This window comes from Arvicanthis niloticus, chromosome 14 (genome assembly GCF_011762505.2).
Source record: "Arvicanthis niloticus isolate mArvNil1 chromosome 14, mArvNil1.pat.X, whole genome shotgun sequence".
In the NCBI taxonomy this organism is placed as follows: Eukaryota; Metazoa; Chordata; class Mammalia; order Rodentia; family Muridae; genus Arvicanthis; species Arvicanthis niloticus.
The window spans coordinates 40,987,783-41,011,268 of record NC_047671.1 but is presented as its reverse complement, the minus strand read 5'-3'; the positions used below and the strand labels follow the sequence as shown (position 1 = coordinate 41,011,268).

Here is a 23,486-nt window from a genome sequence, read left to right as displayed (position 1 = left end):
ACGTGGATAGCACGTGTGCCTTAAAGGCATGTATGGCGTAGATAGCACGTGGACAGCACGTGAACTGCATTGCCTTGCAGGCGTGACTACCACGTGCACCTTGCAGCTGGGGCCAGTAAACAGCAACACAAAATATGTGGGATATCAGAGTGTGCTTCAGCTGTTGTAGGCTATTGAAAACCAAATCTTTCGTCAGGGTATATGGTTCCAGATGGCTGCAAAGTTGATCTAGCCGCTTTCTGCTAAAGTCGGCTCCCAACATCAAGGGTTTCTGTCTTGAGGCTTTCTCTGACCTCTCCTGTCCCCCTGGTGTTTTCACTTTGGGAACTTTACTCTCAGTACTCATTACCCTTTCTGAGATGCCCTCCTTGATTTCCTAGGTACCAGCTGAACTCTGCACTGAGGCTGTTAGCTGTAGGCACCTACTATGTCCTATGCTGGCTTCTCTGACCACCAGCAGTTGGCAGAGCAGTAGGCTGAGAATGCTAATGATTGACACCTGTGGGATGGAATTTATATTGCTGTAAGAACACTTAACACTCATATTTTGTTAATCAGCATTTGGCCTGGGCTTTTGACAGCTTCTAATGTAGATGCCTGAATGAACCAAGTGGGCATGGAAGCCTGGCAGCATTGGTTGAGTTCTATGTTAGAGCTATAATAGGACCATTGCCACTCTTTTGCTCGGTTTGTTTTCACGTCTTGTTGAAGTTAGACATTGAGAAATGGAGCAGATCTGGACATAGAGACAATCCTTTAGCAGGTCAAGGTTTTTGAACGCGTGTGTGAGTTTTTTAATTTTTTAAACCAAACAGAAACAATTACATCGAGATCGAGACGGCACTTGATTTAACCAAGTACATTGCTGAAGAAGATGAGATCCTCGTGTGGTTTGAAGTCTTGGTGAACTTGGTAAACAGGAAAGTTATCTATGATGTGAACAACTATGCTTTCTACCCATTATTGAAGGTAATTTCATGCTTTGTTATGTGGCTTTTAAATCAATTCTTTTTTTTCTTTCTATGTTCTGGCTAGCATCTGTGGGACAGGCCTTTCCAAAAGCAATGTTCTATTCATTCCAGATGTTTGATGATTTATTTCTTGGTAGCTACAGCTGATTATTCTTAGAAGAAAATACAGTAGCCATAGACCTGGTGTTGGAGTTGAGTGAGGGATAAGGTTGCCAGGGTTTTCCATTCTTGGTAAAGTTAGATTATATCCAAACAAAACAGAAACCCCAGAAGGTATATAAATGATATTTCTACTTATAGAAAAATGGTATTTATTGGGAACAACTTTTAAAATTTATTTGTAGGCAAGAAAACAGTGTCTTATCAACCCTGTGTTTATAGGCCTAATATTCAGGTCTATGAGATCAGCAATTTCAACCTGGGAAATATGTTTCAGAAAAAAAGAAAAGTTTCAAAGCTGTTGTGGTTGTTAAGAAGATAAAGATGGAAATTGGCATTTATGAATGAAACAATGACATATCATCATCAATGAGGGAACTTAAGAGGGGAAATTCCCATCAGTAGATTTGAATAGGATTTGGAAGATGTCAGAGTAAGATCAGCGTAGATGTTTAACATCCCTTTGGACAAAGTCCACAAGCAAATCCTGAGTGATGAATGCAAGTGAGTTTCTGGGTCACTCTGAGGGTGATGTTGTAAATACCTCGGAGTCAAGGTCTTCTTTTTTGTATCCAAAGTAATGTTGGAAGCCTCAGTAGATGCTAGGAGGCTGACTTACAGGAGGAGACTCTGGTGACTAGTTTTGGCCAAGTCCATACAAACTGGCAGTTGTACTGATTCAGAGAGTTTCAGTAGATCGATAGCATCTAGTTGGTTCTTAGTAAGACTGATGAACTCCTGACTTTTGTAGCCTCATATTTGCCAGTTGATACATGTGGACTGATAACAAATAACAGCAATTGCTAGTGTTTACTAGGCTCTCATCTTTGCCAGGCAGTTTACTTACCTCACATTCACACTTGACTGCTGTGGTTACAAACCGCTTCATGTGGTTTTATGTGTGAGGCACTAACCCTGAAGAAGTTTAAAAATAAATAAATATATTTAGTAACAAAGACCATGTCTGAAAAAGTGTCTGTCATATCTCTATTAATATCTTTCATATAAATAATAATACACTGGGATTCAGTGTTGTGTGCCAGAAATAATAGTAACTTTTCTTTGTGATTTATAGAAGTATTTACTAAAGAGATTTAACTCAATATGGAATACTTATGCAGCTATAATTCGAGAAAATGTGGCATCATTACAAGACAATTATTTATCTCTGTAAGTATTTTTAAGTAGCCATAATTGAATAAAATGACTTAATAGATTAGCTTCCATATTTATGAAAGAGAATCATTTTTTTAATAACTAAAATCTTAGTGCCTACTACTGAGAGAATTTGTATGTTATTTTAGAATAATTCCAGACCTGGTAAACTGTGTGTGTCCTTAGAGGAAGCAACAGCTTGTGCTATTAATAGATCTGCAGTGCACATGTGTGTGCACATACAAGTTTAAACTCTGTATTCTCAAGAGCTAAATTACTGACTAAAATGTTAAGTGTATCCTGTTATGGGTATAATGTTGTGCCTCCAACATCTACTGTACACCAGTAGACCAAAGGTCACAAGAAAGTTACCATGTAGAAAGTTGACTTGCCCTTGGAATTTTGCTCTGGCAAAATTTTACTTCTCAGCTCCCCAGTCTTTGTATTTTCTGTTGAAAGAATTCAAGTGTGACATATGGGACTTAATGTAGAGACAGAGTTTCTTGCAAAGTAAAGTGGAACAACCTTAAGGATAGACAATGTGCAAACCTACATTTTAAAGTGTGTTGTATACTGTTTTCCAAAGCCTGTAAAGCAGATACCTTATCTGAGGGGTCATTCCTTATGACCAGCATTACTGTAATGTCACAACAGATTAATACTCAAGGGAGAAGTGAGTGATGTGTCTATGCTCTTTACCAAAAAGCCTCCTGCTGGATAAGAATTTTTCTTACCAGTTTTAAGGTCACATCTCTACATAGGGTCAAAGACACAACTCTTCTCCCATTTCTTTGGCTAAAACTCATATATCAGAGCAAATTTAAAAAGAATTAAGGAAAAAAATCTATAAGAATATACATTTTTACCAGGAAGAAACAACCTTTGTAACAGATGGGCATACAAAGCCCTGTTACCTCCACCTCTCTCCCCTTCATACAATATAATATCTTAAGTCTTACAGAGACAATTGTAATATTTCTGCTTCTTTCATCCATCAATACAAAAATGTGTTAGCAGGGACACAGGGGATAAGGACTGACAGCTGATTAAGGGATAGGGTCCACCCTCCAGTTCCTCTCAGTCTACTTGTTTCTAACTGGTTACCTAATAATCCTCTATTTATTGTTAGCAATGATGCAAACAATAGGTTGACAGTATTCCTGATCAGTCACTTATATATGATCAGTTTTAATTACTGTAAATGACTATCCTATGGGGAACAATTACTTTTTCTTTTTCTTAAATTGGATAGTTTGTTTATTTACAATACAGATGTCATCCCTTTCCCCCATTTCTCCTCCCTAGAACCCCCTATCCTATACCCCCTCTTCCTTTATGCTTTTATACCATTTTGATTACATGCATGCATTAAGGTCAGTTCTAGGTTGAGGGTCTAGCAATACAATAGATGTAAATAGTCAAGGAACAAGCAATACAATAAACACAAACAGTCAAAGAAAAACTAAGGCATTAAACCCAGTTACGTAAACACTCCCATGATCACTGTTTCTAAAGGCTTATCAGGATGATCAAAGTAGCTGAGCCTACTTCCCTATCCTAGCCCAAGGTCATTTTCATGTCTAAAGCCTACGTTATCCTGAACAAGTACTTTTTCATGATGGCTTAGGAAAGAGCTGAAAGGAACCACAAGGCTGTGGTACCTCTGTTATGATTGTGTATGTATGTTGGGATCTAGATTTAGAGGTTGGTGGTAGCCAACATCTATAGCTACAACTTCTAGAAACATCAAGCTTCAATCAACCAGACCAAAACTACACAAAAGCATGATCATTCTTACTCAGTAGTACTCTGCTGAAGCAGTCGAAATTAGTGCCATGGTCTACAACTAAAAGTCTATCTAGAGCTGGATTGGTAAATTAATAGACAGTGTGTCAGGGGCAGATTGTGTGATTGGACAGGAAGACAAACACACTCAACGAGGCAGCACACATGTTAACCAGACCCATTCTAGACTCTCCTAAAGCAGAATGGAAAAGCTTTCGTTCTGTAGCATCCTGGGCCCATGTTTCTCCTCTAGCAACTTCTGGGACAGGCAGAATTTCACAGAATCACATCTTTTTGCAGCTAGCCCAAGTTTGAGTTGGGTGGAGAGAGGGAGTGAACTCATAAACAAATTTCTAAGAGGAGCTGTCAGGGGACCTTCACCCACACACATCCCAAATAGGCTCATCTCCAAGTCCAGGCCATGCTGCATTGAAACCAGAGGGTGGAACAAGAGAGGCTTTTCTATTTTCGAACAACACGAAAATCAGTCTGGCTTCTTTTGCCCAGACCCCAAACTTAATGGCTTTAGCAAGACATTCAACAAAGTATGGCATCCTTGGGTTCATTGTTGTTCAGAACCTTTCTTTGAACTTGTTTTGACAGTAATGCAGACCCTTGCTTAGATATGAAAATAAAACAAACACTTCTGTCTTTGGACATGCACACAATAATTGACAGCAGTCAAGGAAGTTTCAGATGCTTAGCAAGGGAAAACAAATTACATAGCGGGGAGAAAAATCTTTTCTTGAATAAAGAAAGTATCCTCCTGTTCAGCACATTAGATCAGATACGCCATAGATAGTTCTAATGTATAACAGAATTTTTGTAAAAGAGGGAGAAAATAAATTGACAACAGATGAATAGTATGTGTACACACATGTGGGTTTTTTTTTTTTTTGAGGGAGATGAATGATGGGAATAATTTATTTCTAATTTTGTAAAAAAAATATTATTTGTTAGGAACTTGCTGGCTTTTAAAGGCCTCTCTGAAAATGTTTTTCTGAATCTTTAATATGTTTGTCATCATAAAATCTATTTTTAAGAGGAAATCTGATAGTACTGGGGATGTTTTCAAATTCTCCTTGTTTTATGAAACACATTCTTGGAAGCAAAAGAAAATGGTGATAATTCAAAGTTAACCACTTTGCTTTGACTTTTTTTCTTCAAGTCTATCACTGGAAAAGTTTTTTGAAACTGCCTGTTGGTTGGGTCTTGAAGACTGTCTCCAGCTGTCCAGAGAGCTCTTCAGAAAGTGGATGGCTCATCCAGAGACAGCGTAAGAGCTTCCTTGTAGCTCTCCTTGCCCAGCTTCTGTGTCAGTGCCAGTGGTTTCTCTCCCTGGGTGATGAGAGGGATCATTTCTGCTTTTTCTCAGTTGAGCATCTTGATGCCTTTACAGATACCTGTTCTGAAATAAGATTATCTAAGTCAGTTCTGGGCGTGACAAGAGATTAGAACCCATTGAGATCACAGCCTTTGGATGCTGTTTTCTCATTAACTGCTTACAGATTGTGTGATCTCTGCTTGTTTTATACCTTAGTAGATTGTTCTTTAGGATTGCTTGTTAATGTTATGTCTATGAATATATTGGAGTCTCCCACCCCCACCTGAGTTTTCAGTTTCATTAACTGCTGAGACTTTGGCGTTTGGGACTTCATTGCCTTTCATTTAGCACCTCAGATGAACTCTAAGGAAATGTGATACAGACATGAGACCAAACTACTTTACTGATGTATGCTATGATGTTTATAAATTACCTCCTTGAAAACTCAGCCACTCTGCTAAATGGATGAGTCTTACCATAAAGCTAATGCTAGCTCCCTCGCTTGTTTCTTTACATCTTTACCTTTGATCTTTATAGCTCAGCTATCAAGTGACGTCACTAGCTTTATGCTTCTGAATATGACTCTTTGGATAACTGTGTTTCTGAACTACCACAGGGAATGCCTTCTCTTCTTATACCTTGCAGAATGCCTCCTCCAATTGAAAAGGTGGTTTTATGCAATGCCATTGCTCTGGGAAGTGATAAGGACTGGGACTTTTTGTTTAATCTTTACATCAATAAGACAGACGAAGAGGATATGACTCATCTCGTTCATGCATTGAGCTGCAGTAGAGATCCGTGGGTACTTACCAGGTGAGAAGATCAACTTACCTTGAATGTTCTTGCTGGAGAAACATAATCCATATCAAAAAGAAGAGAGAGAAAAAAAAGAAGCAAACATATTTGTGTGATTACTTAGAACCATGAGCTTTTTAAATGCCATAAAAATTTAACTTTTCACAGGCTTCTAAAGCTTATTTACATGTTACAACTGGACTCTTGTAGATTTATGGAGTACTCCATCACTGTGGTTCCCTTCCATTTTAATGAAACAAATATAATAGAATCTGTAGCGGCATCTGAAGTTGGCCGGTATGTTGCAAAGGACTTTCTGATGGACAACTGGGTAGCTGTGACTGAATGGTAAGAAGGAACCCAGGACCTCACTTTCATTTAACTTGCTAATTGTTTTTATTTCCTATTTTGACCAGAAAATATAACTTGGATAGTTTTTGTATTGTTTGATAATTTCAAACAAGTGTATGATGTCTCTTGATCAAGCCCATTTCCCATTCCCTCCCTTGCTATTCTTCTCACACACACACCCTGTGATTCCCTCTCAATTTCATGGGTTCTTTTCCTTTTTTAACTCACTGAGCCCACTTAGTGCTTCTGATATGGTGCTTGCATATAGGCCTTTCTATAAAGGGGAAACTATACCCCTTTCAGACACCATAGGCTATCAAGTAAAAAGCCCAGTGCCCGGGTATAGGTTATCTCTTTTCCAAGTGTTAGTCAGTGGGCTCCAATTGACACCCCAAACATTATAGGCTATTGCCATTGTTTGTGGTACCCCAGGATGCTGATTATGGAGAAACTAATTTTCAGCATGACTTTGTCAGAAAAGTTCTTTCACTCACTGAAAAAGCGGTGACTGTTTCTCCATTTTGTCTCACCACAAACTAGAATACATCAAAGACCACTTACCCTTAATTTTGTATGAAAATGGAATGCATATACTGTTATCTATCTCAGTTTCCCCATTACATCCATCAAGAAGTTTCTCTTGCCGGGTGGTGGTGGCCCGCGCCTTTAATCCCAGCACTTGGGAGGCAGAGGCAGGTGGATTTCTGAGTTCGAGGCCAGCCTGGTCTACAGAGTGAGTTCCAGGACAGCCAGGACTACACAGAGAAACCCTGTCTCGAAAAAAAAAAAAAAAAAAAAAAAAAAAAAAAAAAAAAAAGAAGTTTCTCTTGAGTAAGATTAAATTGAATAAATCATACTTTTGATATGAACATACCCCATCCATTCGTGTATTTCATGAAGCCTATCAGCATGGTATTAAGAAATACTTGTTTTTAAAACAAAAATTTCAGCCATTCGATTTTATCAATGAAAACTCAGGAGCCAAATGCTAGAGTGAAAACCTGCTAGCTCAGAGAGGCAGAGAAAGCACCCAGCTGACCCTCTTACTCCACTGACATCCCACAAGGAAAAGCCCCTTCTCCATGCTGTCTTAGATGTGCTTCAAAGTCGCCCCTTTCTGTTTACTTATGTTCACTCCCTGTCAGCTGGTTACTTGCTCTGCCTCTTGACCTAGGGTTGACTTTATTTAGCTTTTGGATGAAAGGTATGTGTTAAGGCTGAGCCATGCCACAGCAAGGGTTTTCCAGCTCATAATTTGGGGTTCCCAAGGTGATCAAATACTCTGGAACAAACAATATTACATCATTAGCCTGAATATAGCTCATGTTACTAGTGGGGATCAGATTTTTTTATTTGTCTGGACTCTGTATTGTTGAGTTTTTATATTTTTTTACCCTTTAGGATTAGATCTTGCTTCCTAGGTCTTCTGTTCAGCAAAATATACATTGGCATGTAAAAATCAGAGAGCGTGTCTTTGATGGCTGCTGCTTCTAGAACATTATATAATCATATTTTTAAAAGATAAAAATTAATATTCCCTGCATATGCCTAGACACTATATATTTAGCAGATAAAACATGGATAAGGTGGAAGCACCTGAAGTTTTTGCAAAGAAGTTTCTTCCTTCAGAGTAAATCCATATTCCATAGATATGCATAAATATCTTATAGAACAAAGTAATCAATGTTTTGTAAATGCTTACTGAACACCTTTAGAACATGAAGAATGTATGAGGTTTGTTTGCATTAGGAAGTTGAAAGCTATATAGATGAAAACTCATTTATACTGCATTATTTCTTGAGCTCATCATAAAAACATACATATTATATTCATATTATGAAAACATTGTTCTTATCTTTTGTTTAAGGTTATCTAACTCTTGGTTATATATAATATATTATATATAATATCTAGTCCTAATGAACTACTAATATGAACACACATATGCATATATGTATGTACCACACACACATATATATGTATTTATGTATGTATTTGTATTTATACAACTCTATATCACCCCTAGTACAATCCACACAGACAAGTGAGCTTGACTCTGAAATTTGGCAGAGTGGCTAATAAGCATATAAACTCCCAAGCACACCTGCCCCTTGAAAACTGGTATAAGATGGAAAGTCTCTGGTTTCCCAAATGACTCAAGCAAAGTTTAATATGGGCCCAGCTGATACTGTCTTCAAAATTATCTACAGCCAAATTGAGTGTGTTATCTTAATATTGTGATTCCAGCACTTGGTAAGCTGAAGCAGGAGGATTACCGTGACTTCACAGCAAACCTGAGCTACATAACAAATTCCAAGCTGGTCTGGGCTACAATCTAAGACCCTGACAAACAGACAAGCAAGCAAAACCAAACCACATAAGCTTTCTCAATATAATAGCCCCTAGCTAACATGTAGATATTTATTACGTTTCCATTTGCTGTCTCCTAAACTGACCAGCAGACAAAAGACAACGGACACGAGATCTCCTTCCCAACATGGTTTATTCAGGAACCTTGAAGTATCACGAAAGGCCCACGAGCTCTATCTCCCAGCCCTTAAATCTCTGTGTCCTCTCCAATCAGAACCTGCCACGCAGTCATTCTTGATTGGTGCTGAGTGCATACATCACATGGCCCCATCTTACATAACGATGAACAAGCAAAATGCATGCGCAGTAAAGCCTAGCCTACGTGCCACCCAGGCTTCCTGAAATGGTTAGCCAACACGCCAGGGTTGAGTTCCGCTCCCCACATCTATTCATCAACATTTTCAAAAATTAAAATTCAGTTTCTCAGTTCTATTGTCCTTGTTTGAAGTGTCCCATATGACAGAGGCTGCCATATTTGGACAGCCCAGAGAAAGAACATCTTCATCAGGGTACAGACGCCAGTAGGCAACACTGATGGATCTAAACTGGTCTGCTGTTTAATTTGCTGACTCATGTAAATTCAAACTTCAATGTTGCATCAAACAACTCACTAAGTCCAGAAATCAGTGCCTGGTGTCACATGGGTAGTGGAGAGCACTGTTGTCTTGGGGTGATGCCTGCCACGTGGACACCTCCTTAGCCAGTGGAAGCCACTAGACTGGAAAGTAAAACATGAGACCTTGTTTCTAGCTGAACACACTTTTTACTTCAAAATTAAGGAATGGTTGGTTCATTCATCCCGGGACATGTGTCATAGTGACATTAAGTATAAGAAAAACCAGACTCAAGGCAAAGGCATACAATGATATTTTCCTAATACTTGTGCAACTTTTTTTCTGCTCTGAATCTGTCTCTTACCTCAAGGGCCTTAATAATGAGAAAGATTGCTTTTAATATAAGGGGTCTTCATATGTAAGTTTTATTCCTCATAAGAATTTTTCTTGCCTTTAGAGAATAGGAAATTGTTGGCAGCTACCTAGTAAGACTTAAATTCTACTCTCTAAAGAGTTGATTGTCTCACAATTGGTTTAATTAACCCATACAAGTACATTAAATAAAATATATAAAGAATCCTTTTTTTAAAAAAAATCAAAAACTTCTGAATAAGTCTTATTATCTCCGTGAAGTTTGCAGATTGTAAATGAATAAACTTTTAATGCATGGGTTCATTACTTTTATATTTTATTCTTGAGAACACCAAATTCATAGAAGATGCTATATTTATGGTAAATTGAATTAGTTTACTTCTTTTGCATATTCTACTACAAAGAATATTTTATACTCAACTAAATATGTTTTACAAATTGAACACATTTATTTTTTGTGTTTAATTTATATTGAAAGTCTTATTCAATTTCGCTAATGATTTTGTCTGAAGAAACAGTGCAATTATGAATTGTTGAAAGCTGAAGTTCAAATTAATGGTGAAAATGTATACACTTAAATGGCATAGGAATGCACACTTAGGTTTTTCTATATCAGAGTATCTATGGCTTACTGAAGTTATAGTCAGCATTGACCATGATTATGTCGCGAATCTTCGTGACAAAGTAGATTCAAAGGCATGGCTTCAAAAATGTTTATAATACATGCTTTAGTTTAGATTATAAAGTTTCTGAGAAAGAAACCCACAGCTTTCAGCTACTTAGCATCTTAGAGGCATAGCCCTTCTGAGCCTAGTCATATACTAATGCCACTAAAGTACACATTTTCTAGTAGACCAGTTGTCCCAGGAGACAATGTTTCCCAGCTCTGCCATCACAAACTACAAGTGAAACAACACATTGCTCTGTTGTCTGTCTACTCATCAACACTTAAGATTTGATTCTGTGAAATGGCAGCTATTGTGTTTGATATGGCTTAAAATTTTCCCTTGTAATCTAAAGATGCAGTTGGTTTGAATGCAGAAAGGATAAACTCAGAGACACCAATAATATATCATGAAAGAAAGAGATCAAAGCATTTGATGGCATTTTAGCAAGAGTAAACCCATATTTGGTTTCTCTACTTCTCTCTCCTGTCTTTATCCTCCTCTGAGAAGAGTTTTGAGGTATGTATATTAGTTACCAAGGCAATTTCTTGTTCAATCCACTATAATAATCCTATTTCAATTTTCTTTCTTTTTTTAATGCATCCAAAAGTCTTTCCCCCTACCCCTCACTACAGCAGTACTTTGCACTGGTATGTATTTGTTCTTTCTTTGTAACACTTTACAATTTTTGTTTCCTAAACAGAGCTAAAGCAATCATGGTACCAAAACATCTTGAGACTGTCAGACTATAGAGATGCACATGCCAGAAAACACACAAATATAATTTTAAGTACACCGCAAAGCATTTTAGTCAGTGGATTTTGAAATTTATTACATATTGACTATTATTTCTTGAGGAACAGCATTTACTTATTTATATACATCCTTATAAAGTTTTTTTTTACTTTGAGACATTGTATATAAATTCTAACTGTCCATAGAATACTTGCCTATAATTGTTGCTATAAAGAAATATATTAATATTTAGATTAAGCTGCAAGCTTTATTGCACAAAGCAGTATATATAAGTATTTCTTTAGTGTTAGTAGTTCTCTGCATAACAGATTTCCTACTTAAAGGTAGAGCTGAACAAGTCCATACATGGTTTTCCTTAGATTTGCGAGGATGACGTCAATGAGGCTATGTATACACTATGTATCTACTGCTGAAACATGCAGCTTCTTTGCCTGGTTCTGTTGCTCAGTGAGCAGCGTCTTGTTGCTTTGCAGGTATGGACCACTATGGCTGGATGATCTAGTGTGTGTCTTGGGGAAGACTGTCAGTACAGATAAGCAGGTTACTGAGGTAAGTACTGAAAATGTTGTGAAGTATAATGGTATTTGGTACGCGCTCTTGATATAATTTGACTTGGTAAGATTAAAATTCATATGCTTATCTGAGTCATCTCTCTATGCTTTGCTAGTGCTATCGATATTGCATCAGGTTTTTTCAAAGCAGTCAGGTTGCATATCAGATGTCCTGCATATCAGATATGTACATTACAATACATTACGGTAGCAAAATTAGTTAAGAAGTAGCAACAAAATACTCATCATAACATGAGGCTACATTAAAGGGACGCAGTATTCGGAAGGTTGAGAATATCTTTCAGTCCAGACATAATCTTCCTTACCTCCATTGTAGAGAAGCAATCCAGTTTCCCCTTAGCAGTCTGGATCAACCACCTGTCCTAACACTGCTATTCCTTTCTTAGCATGTTGGCTTAAGGGCTTCGGAAGCCCACAAGGCCAGGGAGAAGTCTGAGAGATCCTTGGAATGTTTGTTGTTTCTCCTCCATCTGGAACCAAAAGTTCTAGGCTAGCAGAACTTAAGGAACAAAAAAGATCCCTAGTGGGTCAGTAAGAGTGATAGCTAATGTAACCAGTCACTTCTTCGCCCCATGGCTTCTGAATCTATGGGTAATGTCTTTGGGAGAAATCACACTGTATACTGGATGTGGCTTCAAATCATTCACTGCTGTGTGGAGAATCTTGCTCCAGCCTTCCTGGCTACTGTCACTTAATTGCTGCTGTAATTGTGTCTCCAAAAGGCCATTACATCATTCTATTAGACCAGCTGCTTCAGTGTGATGGGGAACATGGCAAGACCAATGGATTCTATGAATGTAGGCCCACTGTCACACTTTTCTGGCTGTGAAATGAGTTCCACAGTCAGAAGCCACGTAATGTGGAACACCTCAACGGTAGATAAAGCATTCTGTAAAATCCACGGATGATAGTTTGGGCAGGAGCAGTATGTGCAGGAAGGACAAATCCACAGCCAGAGTAGGTATCTAGTTCAATAATGACAAAGCCCTTTAGCAGTGTAGTACATCTCCTCGTGGACAACACTTTCTATCTCCCCTCTAGAAGCCTGCTCAGCCTTAAGTCTGATTATAGAGAGGCAACTACTGGAGGGCCCTGGCATCTTCTTCAGGGAAGATTACTGCTGGTTGAGCAGACAATGAAGGATTAATTTTCTCAGGCAAAGGGAAAGAGGTCAATATCGCAGGAGTGAGAGAGAAGGGGTATCCTCTACTACAGGTTGGGAGATTACTCTGTCAGGTGAGACAAGCCCTTCAGAATCTGAGGTTCGATGTCCTTAGCCTCAGTAGGGTCCCTAACACATCCCCACCACACGTTACACGGTCCTATTCCTTACCAATCAATGCCCTTACTTTAACTGCTGACACCATTCAAGGTTGGGCATCAATTCCAAGGTTGAATTTTGTTGTCATTCAACCAATCTTTTAATGAGAGCTTTGGTTTGATTTTCTGCAACTTGAGTTCTATGGCTGACAGAAAGAAGATTCTTTTCCAGGGAATACTTAGAAAGCCTTAGACTGTTTCTGTGTGCATCTAGATCTAGTCAATTGTATCAATGAGTTTGTTCATTTCTTGCTACTGTATCTGTAGATGCTATAAGTTGATTGATTTTACCACAGAGTTCATTATTTTCCTTTGTCACTCTATCCTGAAATACAAGAAGTTGATTAATTTTTATCATACAATCCATTCTTTTCCTTTGTCAGTTTATGCAGAGAGGCTAGAAGCAACCAACCAGAGTTATTTTCCTAAAAACTGTCAAAAGTTATGTGTACAGTCACTAAAATTCTTTTACCTGCAGCAAGCCCCTCAAATATTTCAAACAATGGGCTTTTAGTGTCCTCCATATTACCAAGTTGGTGAATTCCGAAGTCTGTTCAGATACTTCATCTAGAGCCACTCCCTTAATTACTTCTGTCTTAGTTACTTTTCTGTTGCTCTAATAAGACATCATGACCAAAGCTACTCACAGAAGAGTTTACTGGAGACTTGCTTACAACTTTAGAGAATTAGAGTCCGTGGCCATCATGGCAGGGAGCATGGTAGCAGGCAGGTAGTCATGGCACTGGAGCAGTAGTTGAGGTCTCACAATCCACAAGTACAAGACAGGGTGAGATGTAACTGGAAATGGCACGGGCTTTTGAAGTCTCAAAGCCCACTTCCAGTGACACACCTCTAACAAGACTACACCTCCGAATCCTTTCTGAACAGTTCCATCAAATGGAGACCACACATTCAAACGTATGAGCCTATGAAGGCCATTCTCATTCCCACTCCCTGTTTCCCATAAACTTGTGACCATATCATAACATAAAATGCATTTAGTCCGACTTCAGAAGTCCCTATTATCTTTCAGTCTCAACACTGTTTAAATGTCCAACCTACAAAGTCTCTTCTGAGATTCAAGGCATTCTCTTAATGGTAATGTCTTGTAAAATCTAATTACATAATGATAGCTTTATGTCCTTTCACCTTCCCTGCCTGCAATACACTTCTCTCTCTTGGGCTGGCTCCTCTCCATGTCTGAAGGTCTCCTTGGCTCTAAGACCTCTGATCCCTTGGGATCTCTGACACAATCCAGGATTCATTTCCGCAGCATCATACAATGACCTCTCATTGTCTGTAACTGGAGTTAATTAATCTGCTCTAATCTCCCTGGCAGTGATGGCACGAGGTCCTTGCTACCCACCCCAATGCTTTGGATTCTCAAAATGAAAGACACACACACACACATACACACACACGTGGCCTTATATTTAATATGTTTTAATCAGCTCAGTGTCTGGGCCACTCCCAAACTTCCATGTTGCTAACACCTCTTCTCTTATACTCCTGAATTATTACTTACTAAAATCTATATCCTTTTTTTACTACCTTAGACCCAATAGGGGGTGGGGAGACCTGGGGCTGCTCATTCCTGGCTCTTACATGATTGTATGCTTTCTCTCCTGCAGCTCTCAAGCCTGATTCTCCTGCTTCTCCAGCATGGCGGTACTAAACCTTCTTTTTCCCTTGGTTCCCTTGCCCAGGAAATCTAAAGTCCTGCTCCATCTCGCTGCCCAGCCATTGGCTGCTGGCAACTTTATTTACCAGTTAGAACCAACTGGAGGTGGGGACCCATAGTGTCTTACATGCAGGATTCTCACATAATTTGGGGGAACCCAATTAACATAATACAAGCAATAAACCAAGTCCACAACAAGTGTCTCTTGACTTCTCAGAGCCTTCTTGCAGGGACTGCCCTGCCTCTCATTGCCTGACCTCACCAGCCCTCCTTACCATGGAGGAAGATTCTATAACCCCTTCCATATGTGTGACTCTAAACCCAGATCCACGTGGACAGCACTGCCAAGTTTGGCAGCCTGCTTGGGATGATGGAGCCTGGCCCCTGGAATTACATCTACAGCATGCCACCATGTCCCACTTTTAATGAGGGAATTTAACTCAGATCCTCGTGGTTGCACTGTAAGCACTTTGCCAAATGAGCTATTTTTCCAGCCCAATAGTACTGATTTTTGCATATTAATTTTCTATCCTTAAACTTTGCTGAATTGTTTATTTGTTCTGATATTCTAAAAATAAAAGATCATGGCATATATAGACAGTGCCGATTTGATCTGAAAACATTCAGGAATGAAGAATAACATCTTTACAGATATAAGAAGCATCAGTATTGCCCTCCGAAAGCTACCGAGTTCCTTAGAAATAGAGAAGGGTCTCACTATGTCTCGGTTCACAAAGCTTTTGCGATATCCAGTACATATTCAGTAACTATTTGTTGAGAGTTATGATGTACTTTGGAAACAGAGAAGTTAGTAAGACCAAGTTGACTGTATGGACATTCCTTCCAGCTAACATGTCACCTTCCTGGGGATAATCACACTGCCTCAGTCACGGCCTCCCCAGGGACATATGCTGGAGGTCTGCACAGCTACCCCTGGCCACCATCATTGCCTCTTTGCAAAGTGATTTTGCTATTTCCCCATGAACTCTGTTTTGGTTTGTGCCAGTGAGAAGTCTGGTGGCGCTGATCAGTTGTCTCTGTCCTAGTTGCAGCGGTTCTTCAGCACTGTGTTGAAGGAGCAGGAGAGGATCGAGGCTCATGCCAGATTACAGGCCATAAAGATGGAGAATCTGAAAAACAAGAAGAGAATTGCCAGGGTGGTGGAGTGGCTTCGGAAAAACACGTGATCTGTGGCTTCTTGCAGGCTGCTTCCTGCAGGATGCTTCTTGCATCTTATAATCTTGTTTACTCACTGTTCTTCTGGCTTTCATATTTAGTGACTGGAAAAGTCATGCGGCTTCTTTTATTGCGGTACCATTTCCTACTCAGAGTCATGCCCTCCCTGATTTCACTTCTTGCCGGTGGATCTGTGATCGCTGGGGATTTTTGTCAACATTGCCATATATCTGTGCAAACTTCTCCCCATGGAGCAAGAAAGCCATTGAAATTATTTTTAACTGCTTCATTAAAAACAACAAACAAACAAAACCGGATTGACCTAAGAAAGCATCACTTAGTCTGATGAAACGGATGCCGGTGAGCATGGCATCAGTGGCATCCATGGGGAGCGCAGTCTACTCCGGGTGGAAATCCAGACCTGAAATACTCTACGCCTTATTAATAGTTCAAAAATGGAAGACTGGTGGGAACATAAGGCAGTGTAAGGACATGGAAGCTGGAAATAAATGAGATCTACTAGGATGCAACTCAACCAAAGAAAGCCAAGTTAAGTCAAGTCTGAAAGAGGAGTTGACTCTTCCAAGTGCTGCGAAGCAAAACAGACAGACAGATCGTCATTAAACTGACACACAGACCGTCATTTCCCCCCACCCTCACTTCTCCGCAGTGCCTGTACCTTTGACTCTTTCTTGGCTGTTACTGCCAATGGTGTCACAAAAGGACAAATAATAGTAGAATCTGCAAAATGCCCTCAGGATCTCTGGGTGTGTGGGGAGGGTGGGATGGAAGTTCTGCCCCATGGCTCTGTGTATTCACCTGGGGGGACACTCTTTCAGAATGCCTGAGATCAAGGGCAGTAACTGCTGCAGATTAATCTGGGCTAAGGAAAAACTCCACATGAAGAGAACCAAATGTCAGTCCCCAGCACAATTATCATCATTTTGTACACAGGAGAATAAATTCACTTGGCTACACTGAACCTACTTGCAATGGGGGCCCATGGACTTTACAGAGTCACTGAGGCACTGGGACACATGGACTGAGCTTAGACCACAGAGCACATGCCTCCTGCTTCAGACGCTAGCTCGTCTAGTGCTTCCTTCTTTACATTTTGTTGGTGTTTATTTCCAGAATGAGGGTGAAAATTGCGTATCGCCTATCTACCTCACAGAAGTATTGTAAAGATTAATGAATATATTGGCTATGAAAAGTCCTTAATACTTCTAAACAAGACTAGAAACTTAGAAGTTTGTTTTGAGTAACCTTGTTAATGAGAGGAATCACGTAACAAGGGAAAGACTGTATTCTAGGGGCAGAAAGGGCAATCAAAGAGAAAACAGGGCTGGTGAACCGCACAGAGGAAGAGACAAGGGATGGAAAGAAAAACAGGTCATGGCCTGCCACCTCATCCATGTGCATGTCACATAAGCATTATGCAAACATAACACTAAATGAATACAAAATAAACAGTAGGCCATTACACATTCAAATGTTGATTTGGAATTTGTAACATTTCACATTACTAAAACTTAAAACGCCTCTAAGTTTTCTGGAGAAGGTTTTGTACATATCCGAGATGAGAGCAACATAAAGTCATTGTGCTAATGAGCCAACTTCTACTGCATAATACTTACATGGCACACTGCTCACTCCTATGCCTGATAAGGAATCCTTTACAAACCCAGACGATGTGACTATACAACGCCTTGCATACAGCTGTGCCTTCTATTCCTGTGACTAATGAGATTTAATGGATGCAAATAAAAACTGGGCTGGGTATCCACCTGGCAGCTTCTACTGGCTTGCCACCCCTTTACCACCTTCCTTCTTGGAGAAAATGTAAGTGGATGAATAAAAGTTATTTTGACTTTATTTCTTTTAAAAGGTTTTGGTTTTAAGTTTTAATTGGGGTGTGTGTGTGTGTGTGTGTGTGTGTGTGTGTGTGTGTGTGTGAGAGAGAGAGAGAAAGAGAGAGAGAGAGAGAGAGAGAACTATACTTTTAATTCTCTCGATTTTTATGGAAAAGGAATAGCAGGAGATGAAGCTTTTCTTCCCCTCTCACACACTTAGAGTGGAGCAGAATGGGATGCAGCTATCACTTCTGCTTCCAGCCTGAAGAAAGTGGCCACTTTGAAGAGATGAGGGTTCTAGGAGGAAAGCTTGGAAATAGGAGCCTGAGGACTGAAGTGGGGCTCTAACTATGGGATTTGCAGGACGCTGGGATTTCTACCTGTGCAGTGATCACAGTATCATTCAGAAATGGTGCTTAATTTTAGCCTATTTCATTTGAGATAAACATAGCTGTTAACCCCACGGATTCTCAGGAGCAGGAATAATTCTGTTGCTAAATCTCAAGTTTCACTCGGGAGATCATCCTTGGAATGCTTTGTAATGAAGAACAAATGGCTCTAATCTCTTCAAAAGGTTGATAGTCTTCTTCATCCCCACCAGCCAAACCCCAAAGCATAGAGAAAATATATTTATTTTAGGAAGGAATCGAGAGAGAGAGAGAGAGAGAGAGAGAGAGAGAGAGAGAGAGAGAGAGAGAGAGAGAGAGAGAGAGAGAGAGAGAGAGAGAGAGAAGTTGTGACCTAACTAATTACAAGTGGCTTATTGAAGCTGGCAAGCGATAATCAGCAGGAAGCACTACACCTTCAGCCAGCGCTTCCTGCAGGATACACTGAGCATGCGCTGTACAGGATTCACACCACTAAACCGCACATCCCTGCTAGGCAGTGTCTATTCCCGTGGATTAAAAACAAACAAACAAACAAAATAAACCACACTAATATTCTGTTCGTTTGCTTTAACAAAGAGACCTAAATTCTAGGTTAAACAGATATAGGGAACATGAAAAGAAACAAACAAACAAACAAAACAAAACAAAACAGACACAGCTCAATGGGGGAATCCTTATTTCAAGCTTCAGAACCTTTCCACTCTTCAACCAATGCCCTAATTTCCGCACTGACTTGGCGAGGCTGTGAATTGAATTTGCATTGCAATGATATTATACAACATCATAGAGCAGTTACGAAAATGCAGCCTCTTTTCTGTGGGGGTCGTGGGGAGCAGAGGCAGCTGCCTCTTTGGGGCGCTGTGGGCTAGCTGACTGGCTTCTCTCATGGGCCCCAGACTTGATCCTGAAGTCTCCCTCTGCTTCCGTGTAGACGATGGCCTCTGTTGAGGTAGCTGGAGAACTTGAAATGACGTCCATCTGGCTCCTGATTCCAGCCCAGCATGGCTGAAGAGATACACACATCCATGATGCTCCCAGGCTGGAAGGGAAAGACAAGTTCCTCCGTCCTCCAGACTGCTTTGCTTGCTGCTGCACACGTTGATGTTGTGGAACTGATTCATATAGGCTCAGATTGTTGAGTCTTTTCCCAGGTTCAGCACAAAGCTCTTGGCTTTCGGAGGCCATCTTGCCACAAACTCTGAGGCACTCCCTTGGTTTGGGATTCAGGTGGCTGGGACCAGACCACAAGCTATGAATGAAACTTACGAGACTATCTGCACCAGCTGCCTGAAGAGTTGGCCTGAGGTCTCAGGGATTCCTTATGGCTAAACGCTTAGAGTCGCCTGGTTCTCTCATGTTGCTACAACATGTCCAAAACTCTACTTGTGTAAAGTGAGGGTTATTTAGTTCACATTTTTTGAAGGCACAAAATTCATGATTGGGAGTCCTCAGGTCAGGCTTTGCCTGGTCCTAAGTGTCTTTATATTATATAAAACTAGGATTTGCTGCTCCCCAACCCCTGATGTGTCTTACTCTGAGAGATTCCATTTTATAAACAACACCTAGAGATAATTTAAATAATAAAGAAAGAGATGAAAGTGTTGCATTAGTCCACACAATTGACTTTTTAGCTTTACTTGTCTTGGTGCCTATGGGGTCTTGGAATCTACACCCCACAAATGCTGCAGATGGCTGCATCTCCCTGTGACCCACCGCAAGTGTTGACTGATTAAAGGTAACGATGCTACCGAGGAATGTGGGGATTCCCTTTGTACATTCGGAGTTTCATTGAAAGGGACTCAGAAAGAATTTTGGATATCATTTTATTATATTTGGATTGAAAAAAATATCAGGGTAAGCAGGCTGTGAATCTCAGCAGCTGGTGAGGGATCCAAACGGAGAAGGGGCAGTCATGCTCCTTGAGTTAGGGTGCAAGAAAACAGGCAGGTTCAGTAATAGAGGAGGAGGAGGAAAGGGCATCCTTTGAGAAAGGTTGGAGAAGTCGAGGCAAGCACACTCAGGATTTGGGCAGGTATAGAAGAAAGAGGTAGGTGGGGTGGGTATGAAAAGTTGTATTTTTTGAGTTAGAACTCAGAAAAGTGGATAGGCTTAGCAGTTAAGATCTGCAAGCGAGTAAATGAAGCGACGGGCTTCTGGGATAAATAAGTATACTGTCTCACTAAAGGTATAATTATCTTCCAATCTCCTTAGCTAGTCTCCTGACAAGTCAGCTTTCCTGAGGGCTGGTTTCCTGGTCAGGTGACTGACAGCCCAAGTTGGATGAACTCTTAAGGGAATAAATTAGAAGTAGAATTGAATTTTCTTCTGTTTCCAGGAATTTGCTCCCACCCAGGGTCAGAGGAAGAACTCGGATTCTATTCTGTTGAGCAGGAGGAAGTAGCTTTCCCTTACCTGGGATCAACAAAGCCCTGACGCTCCCACCCTTTCATATCTTAAGAAGCGGCGATTATAATGCTTCCCTTAAAACTGGTATGTTACCAGGGAGATGGATGGTAGGATTCAAGGCAGATTGTGAAGGTTCATCCTCAATGACCTCCAAACCTTCTCTTCCTATCTAGACACCTTATAATGACACTAGGCAACCGAGCTGTATGTTCTACACTAAAGCAAGAGTCCAACCTAAACGCAACCTCTTTTCTTGAGACTCTCTTGTATCAGTAAGGGTCTGATTAGGAATTTAGACACCTTTCTGCTCTCTGACTGAGAGAACTCAACGTAAGGGATTAGTAGAGGAGACCTGAAATGGTAAAGACCGACGGACAGTGAGAGGACACCAAGGTAGGAGCTACAAGGTGCAAGCAGCTCGCTGTCCCAGTGAGAGTGCCAAAGAGATAGCTGGGCTACCTCAGCTATGCAAGGGCTCATGTGGGCCGTGGCCGCTGTCCTGGTGCACTTCTTGAGGAATTGCTTGGCTCCACTTTCCTGGCAAATTAGAAAAATCAAAAACAAAGAGGGGGCCCTGGAACTACATTCAGATTTCTAAGAAAGGAGTGGTCATCAGGTGCTGATGTCCCATCTGGGTGTAAGAGTCGTTTGAAATACTGAGGGGAAATGGAATCTAACAAGCCAAGCAAATGGGACTGAGCAGAGAAACAAGAAGCAAACGGAAAGGAGCGAGCAAGCTCGCTCTCTGGTGCCATCTGCTGGCAGAATTGGAAAAGCCAAAATACAGTCCTTGATCCTAAAGCAAGGGATAAGAAGCTTCATCTGGTACTGAGTCAGTAGCTAGATCTTCGAGCCAGGTTAATACAAATGTCCTGACTTTATTACAAGTGAATTCACAGGCTTAATGTGAAGCGCTAGCAGAGAAGGGGACACAGAATCCAGGACCCTTTCTATCTACTGCCCAATCCATCGACCTTTGGATTTATCATTTCTGTGCTTTCTTGAGACAAGCCTGGTCTACAACAAGAGTTCCAGTACAACCAGGGACACACAAAACAAAACAAAACAAATCAAGACACGAACGCTATAGTATTGTAAGTTGGGAGGCAGCATCTGAGAGCTTTTAATTCACATATCTTCTTTTGGCCAGAAATAATAATAAATAATAAATAACAAATAATAAATAACGGACAGGACTTTGTGTAGATGTGGTCTGAGAAAGGAAAACTTCCTAAGAATAGTTCTTAGGTTTGGATTTGTATTGAAAATAATTATTTGTTTTGGACTCATTTATTTTGATACGTACAAGTGTTTTACCTACATATATGCAGTGCCTGAGGTCATCAGAGGACATCAGATCTACAGTGATTGGAATGACAGAGGGTTATGAACCACCAAGGCATGCTGGGAACTGAACTCATGTTCAAAAGTAACAAGTGCTCTAATCTACGGACCTATCTCTTCTAAAATAACATTTTATGTAACTGTATTTAAATAGGTTGTTGTATACACATTTTTTAGATCAATTTTGTGGGACTTCTGACCTTATGCTATCAAATTACTTCATGTAATGGCTTATAGTTGCATTTAAAAATTATAGTCTATGAAGAAAGCAGCCTAATGATGTTTTTGCTGATGTAAATAAGCCTCATATCTAAATATAACCTAGGGGGCATGCTTGTGTCACTCAAGAAAGCTTGAATACTGAGGTTTTTATAGTTTCTCTTAGCCACATTCAGCCATAAAATGGATTTAACTGGTGCCAAGATTGCAAATCAAAAAACTTAGTATATCATAAATCCTAATTTATTGCCCACTGTCAAATTTTTGAAAAGCATTACTGTTGAATTTATGGGTGGATTTCAAGCAGACGTTTTGATGGTTTTCTTTAAAAGCATCATGATTTTGTTTTGCATTGTATATTTTTTCTATATTTAATATATACTTGTCCAAAGAATCCCTTTCTTAATAGCACAATGAAAATGTTGTTCTATATTAGTGGTTTTCTCTGGGACCTCCTAGAAGAGTTTGATGGTTCATAAGGGATTTTTGTTTTGTTCCCCCACTTCTTTATTTTTGCCAGCACCTATTTAGCAACACTTTCAGTTAGCATATAAAAGGATGGGTTTAATTATCAGGTTTTGGATGAGAGTTCTGCATTTTCTTTTTCTTAAACTTCCAATCATAAAATACGTCATTATAAAAGAGAGCCTTTGTGCTCTGCGAATCTCAGTCTTGGAATCAATGAGACAAGAATCTGAAAGCCATGGACTTGTTGAGTTTTATGTGTCTAGTACTGATTCTGAGTAAAAGCCTATCCGAGCAAGAGAGAAAGCGTTTGCCAAACGGACACCCACTGTTCTTGTATGTTAACTCTTTCTCATCACTTCCCTCATGATCATATCTTCTCCTCGATGGTCTCCTTTCTAGTTTTCAACACATGCACAACACACACATACACCTTTTAAATTCAGGCTCTCCGTATGAGAGAAATCCAGCTTCTATATGTGATTTTGAGTCTGGCTTATTTCACCTAACATAATTATTTTCATTTCTGTCTATTTTCTAGCAAATATCATGATTGCATCCTTCTTTATGGCTAAAAGAGATTCCATATGCTGATGGATGTTGGGAGCCGACTTTTAGCAGAAAGTGGCTATCAGCTTTGCAGCCATCTTGAGCCATATACCCTGGCATGAGACTTGTTTTTCAACAGCTTACAACAGCTGAAGCACACTCTGATATCCCACATATTTTATTTTGCTGTTTACTGCCCCCAGCTACAAGGTGCACGTGGTATCCATGCCTGCAAGGCATGCAGTTCACATGCTG

General features: G+C 40.0%; 1 protein-coding gene across 2 annotated transcripts in view; it reads left to right on the top strand.

The window, feature by feature from the left end:
• The window catches only part of Lvrn (laeverin), a 62,537-nt gene extending 44,655 nt beyond the window's left edge, over nucleotides 1–17,882 (top strand). The window contains exons 14-20 of one of the 2 annotated variants that reach the window (XM_076912666.1): nucleotides 816–969; nucleotides 2,206–2,300; nucleotides 5,239–5,346; nucleotides 6,040–6,207; nucleotides 6,400–6,537; nucleotides 11,731–11,806; nucleotides 15,883–17,882. In XM_076912666.1, coding sequence (XP_076768781.1) covers nucleotides 816–969; nucleotides 2,206–2,300; nucleotides 5,239–5,346; nucleotides 6,040–6,207; nucleotides 6,400–6,537; nucleotides 11,731–11,806; nucleotides 15,883–16,017 — 874 coding nt within the window. In that variant the 3' untranslated portion in view covers nucleotides 16,018–17,882. Of the gene's footprint in view, nucleotides 1–815; nucleotides 970–2,205; nucleotides 2,301–5,238; nucleotides 5,347–6,039; nucleotides 6,208–6,399; nucleotides 6,538–11,730; nucleotides 11,807–15,876 lie in introns of both variants that reach the window. The other variant, XM_034517734.2, reaches the window with a different exon arrangement.
• Nucleotides 17,883–23,486: the final 5,604 nt, after the last annotated feature.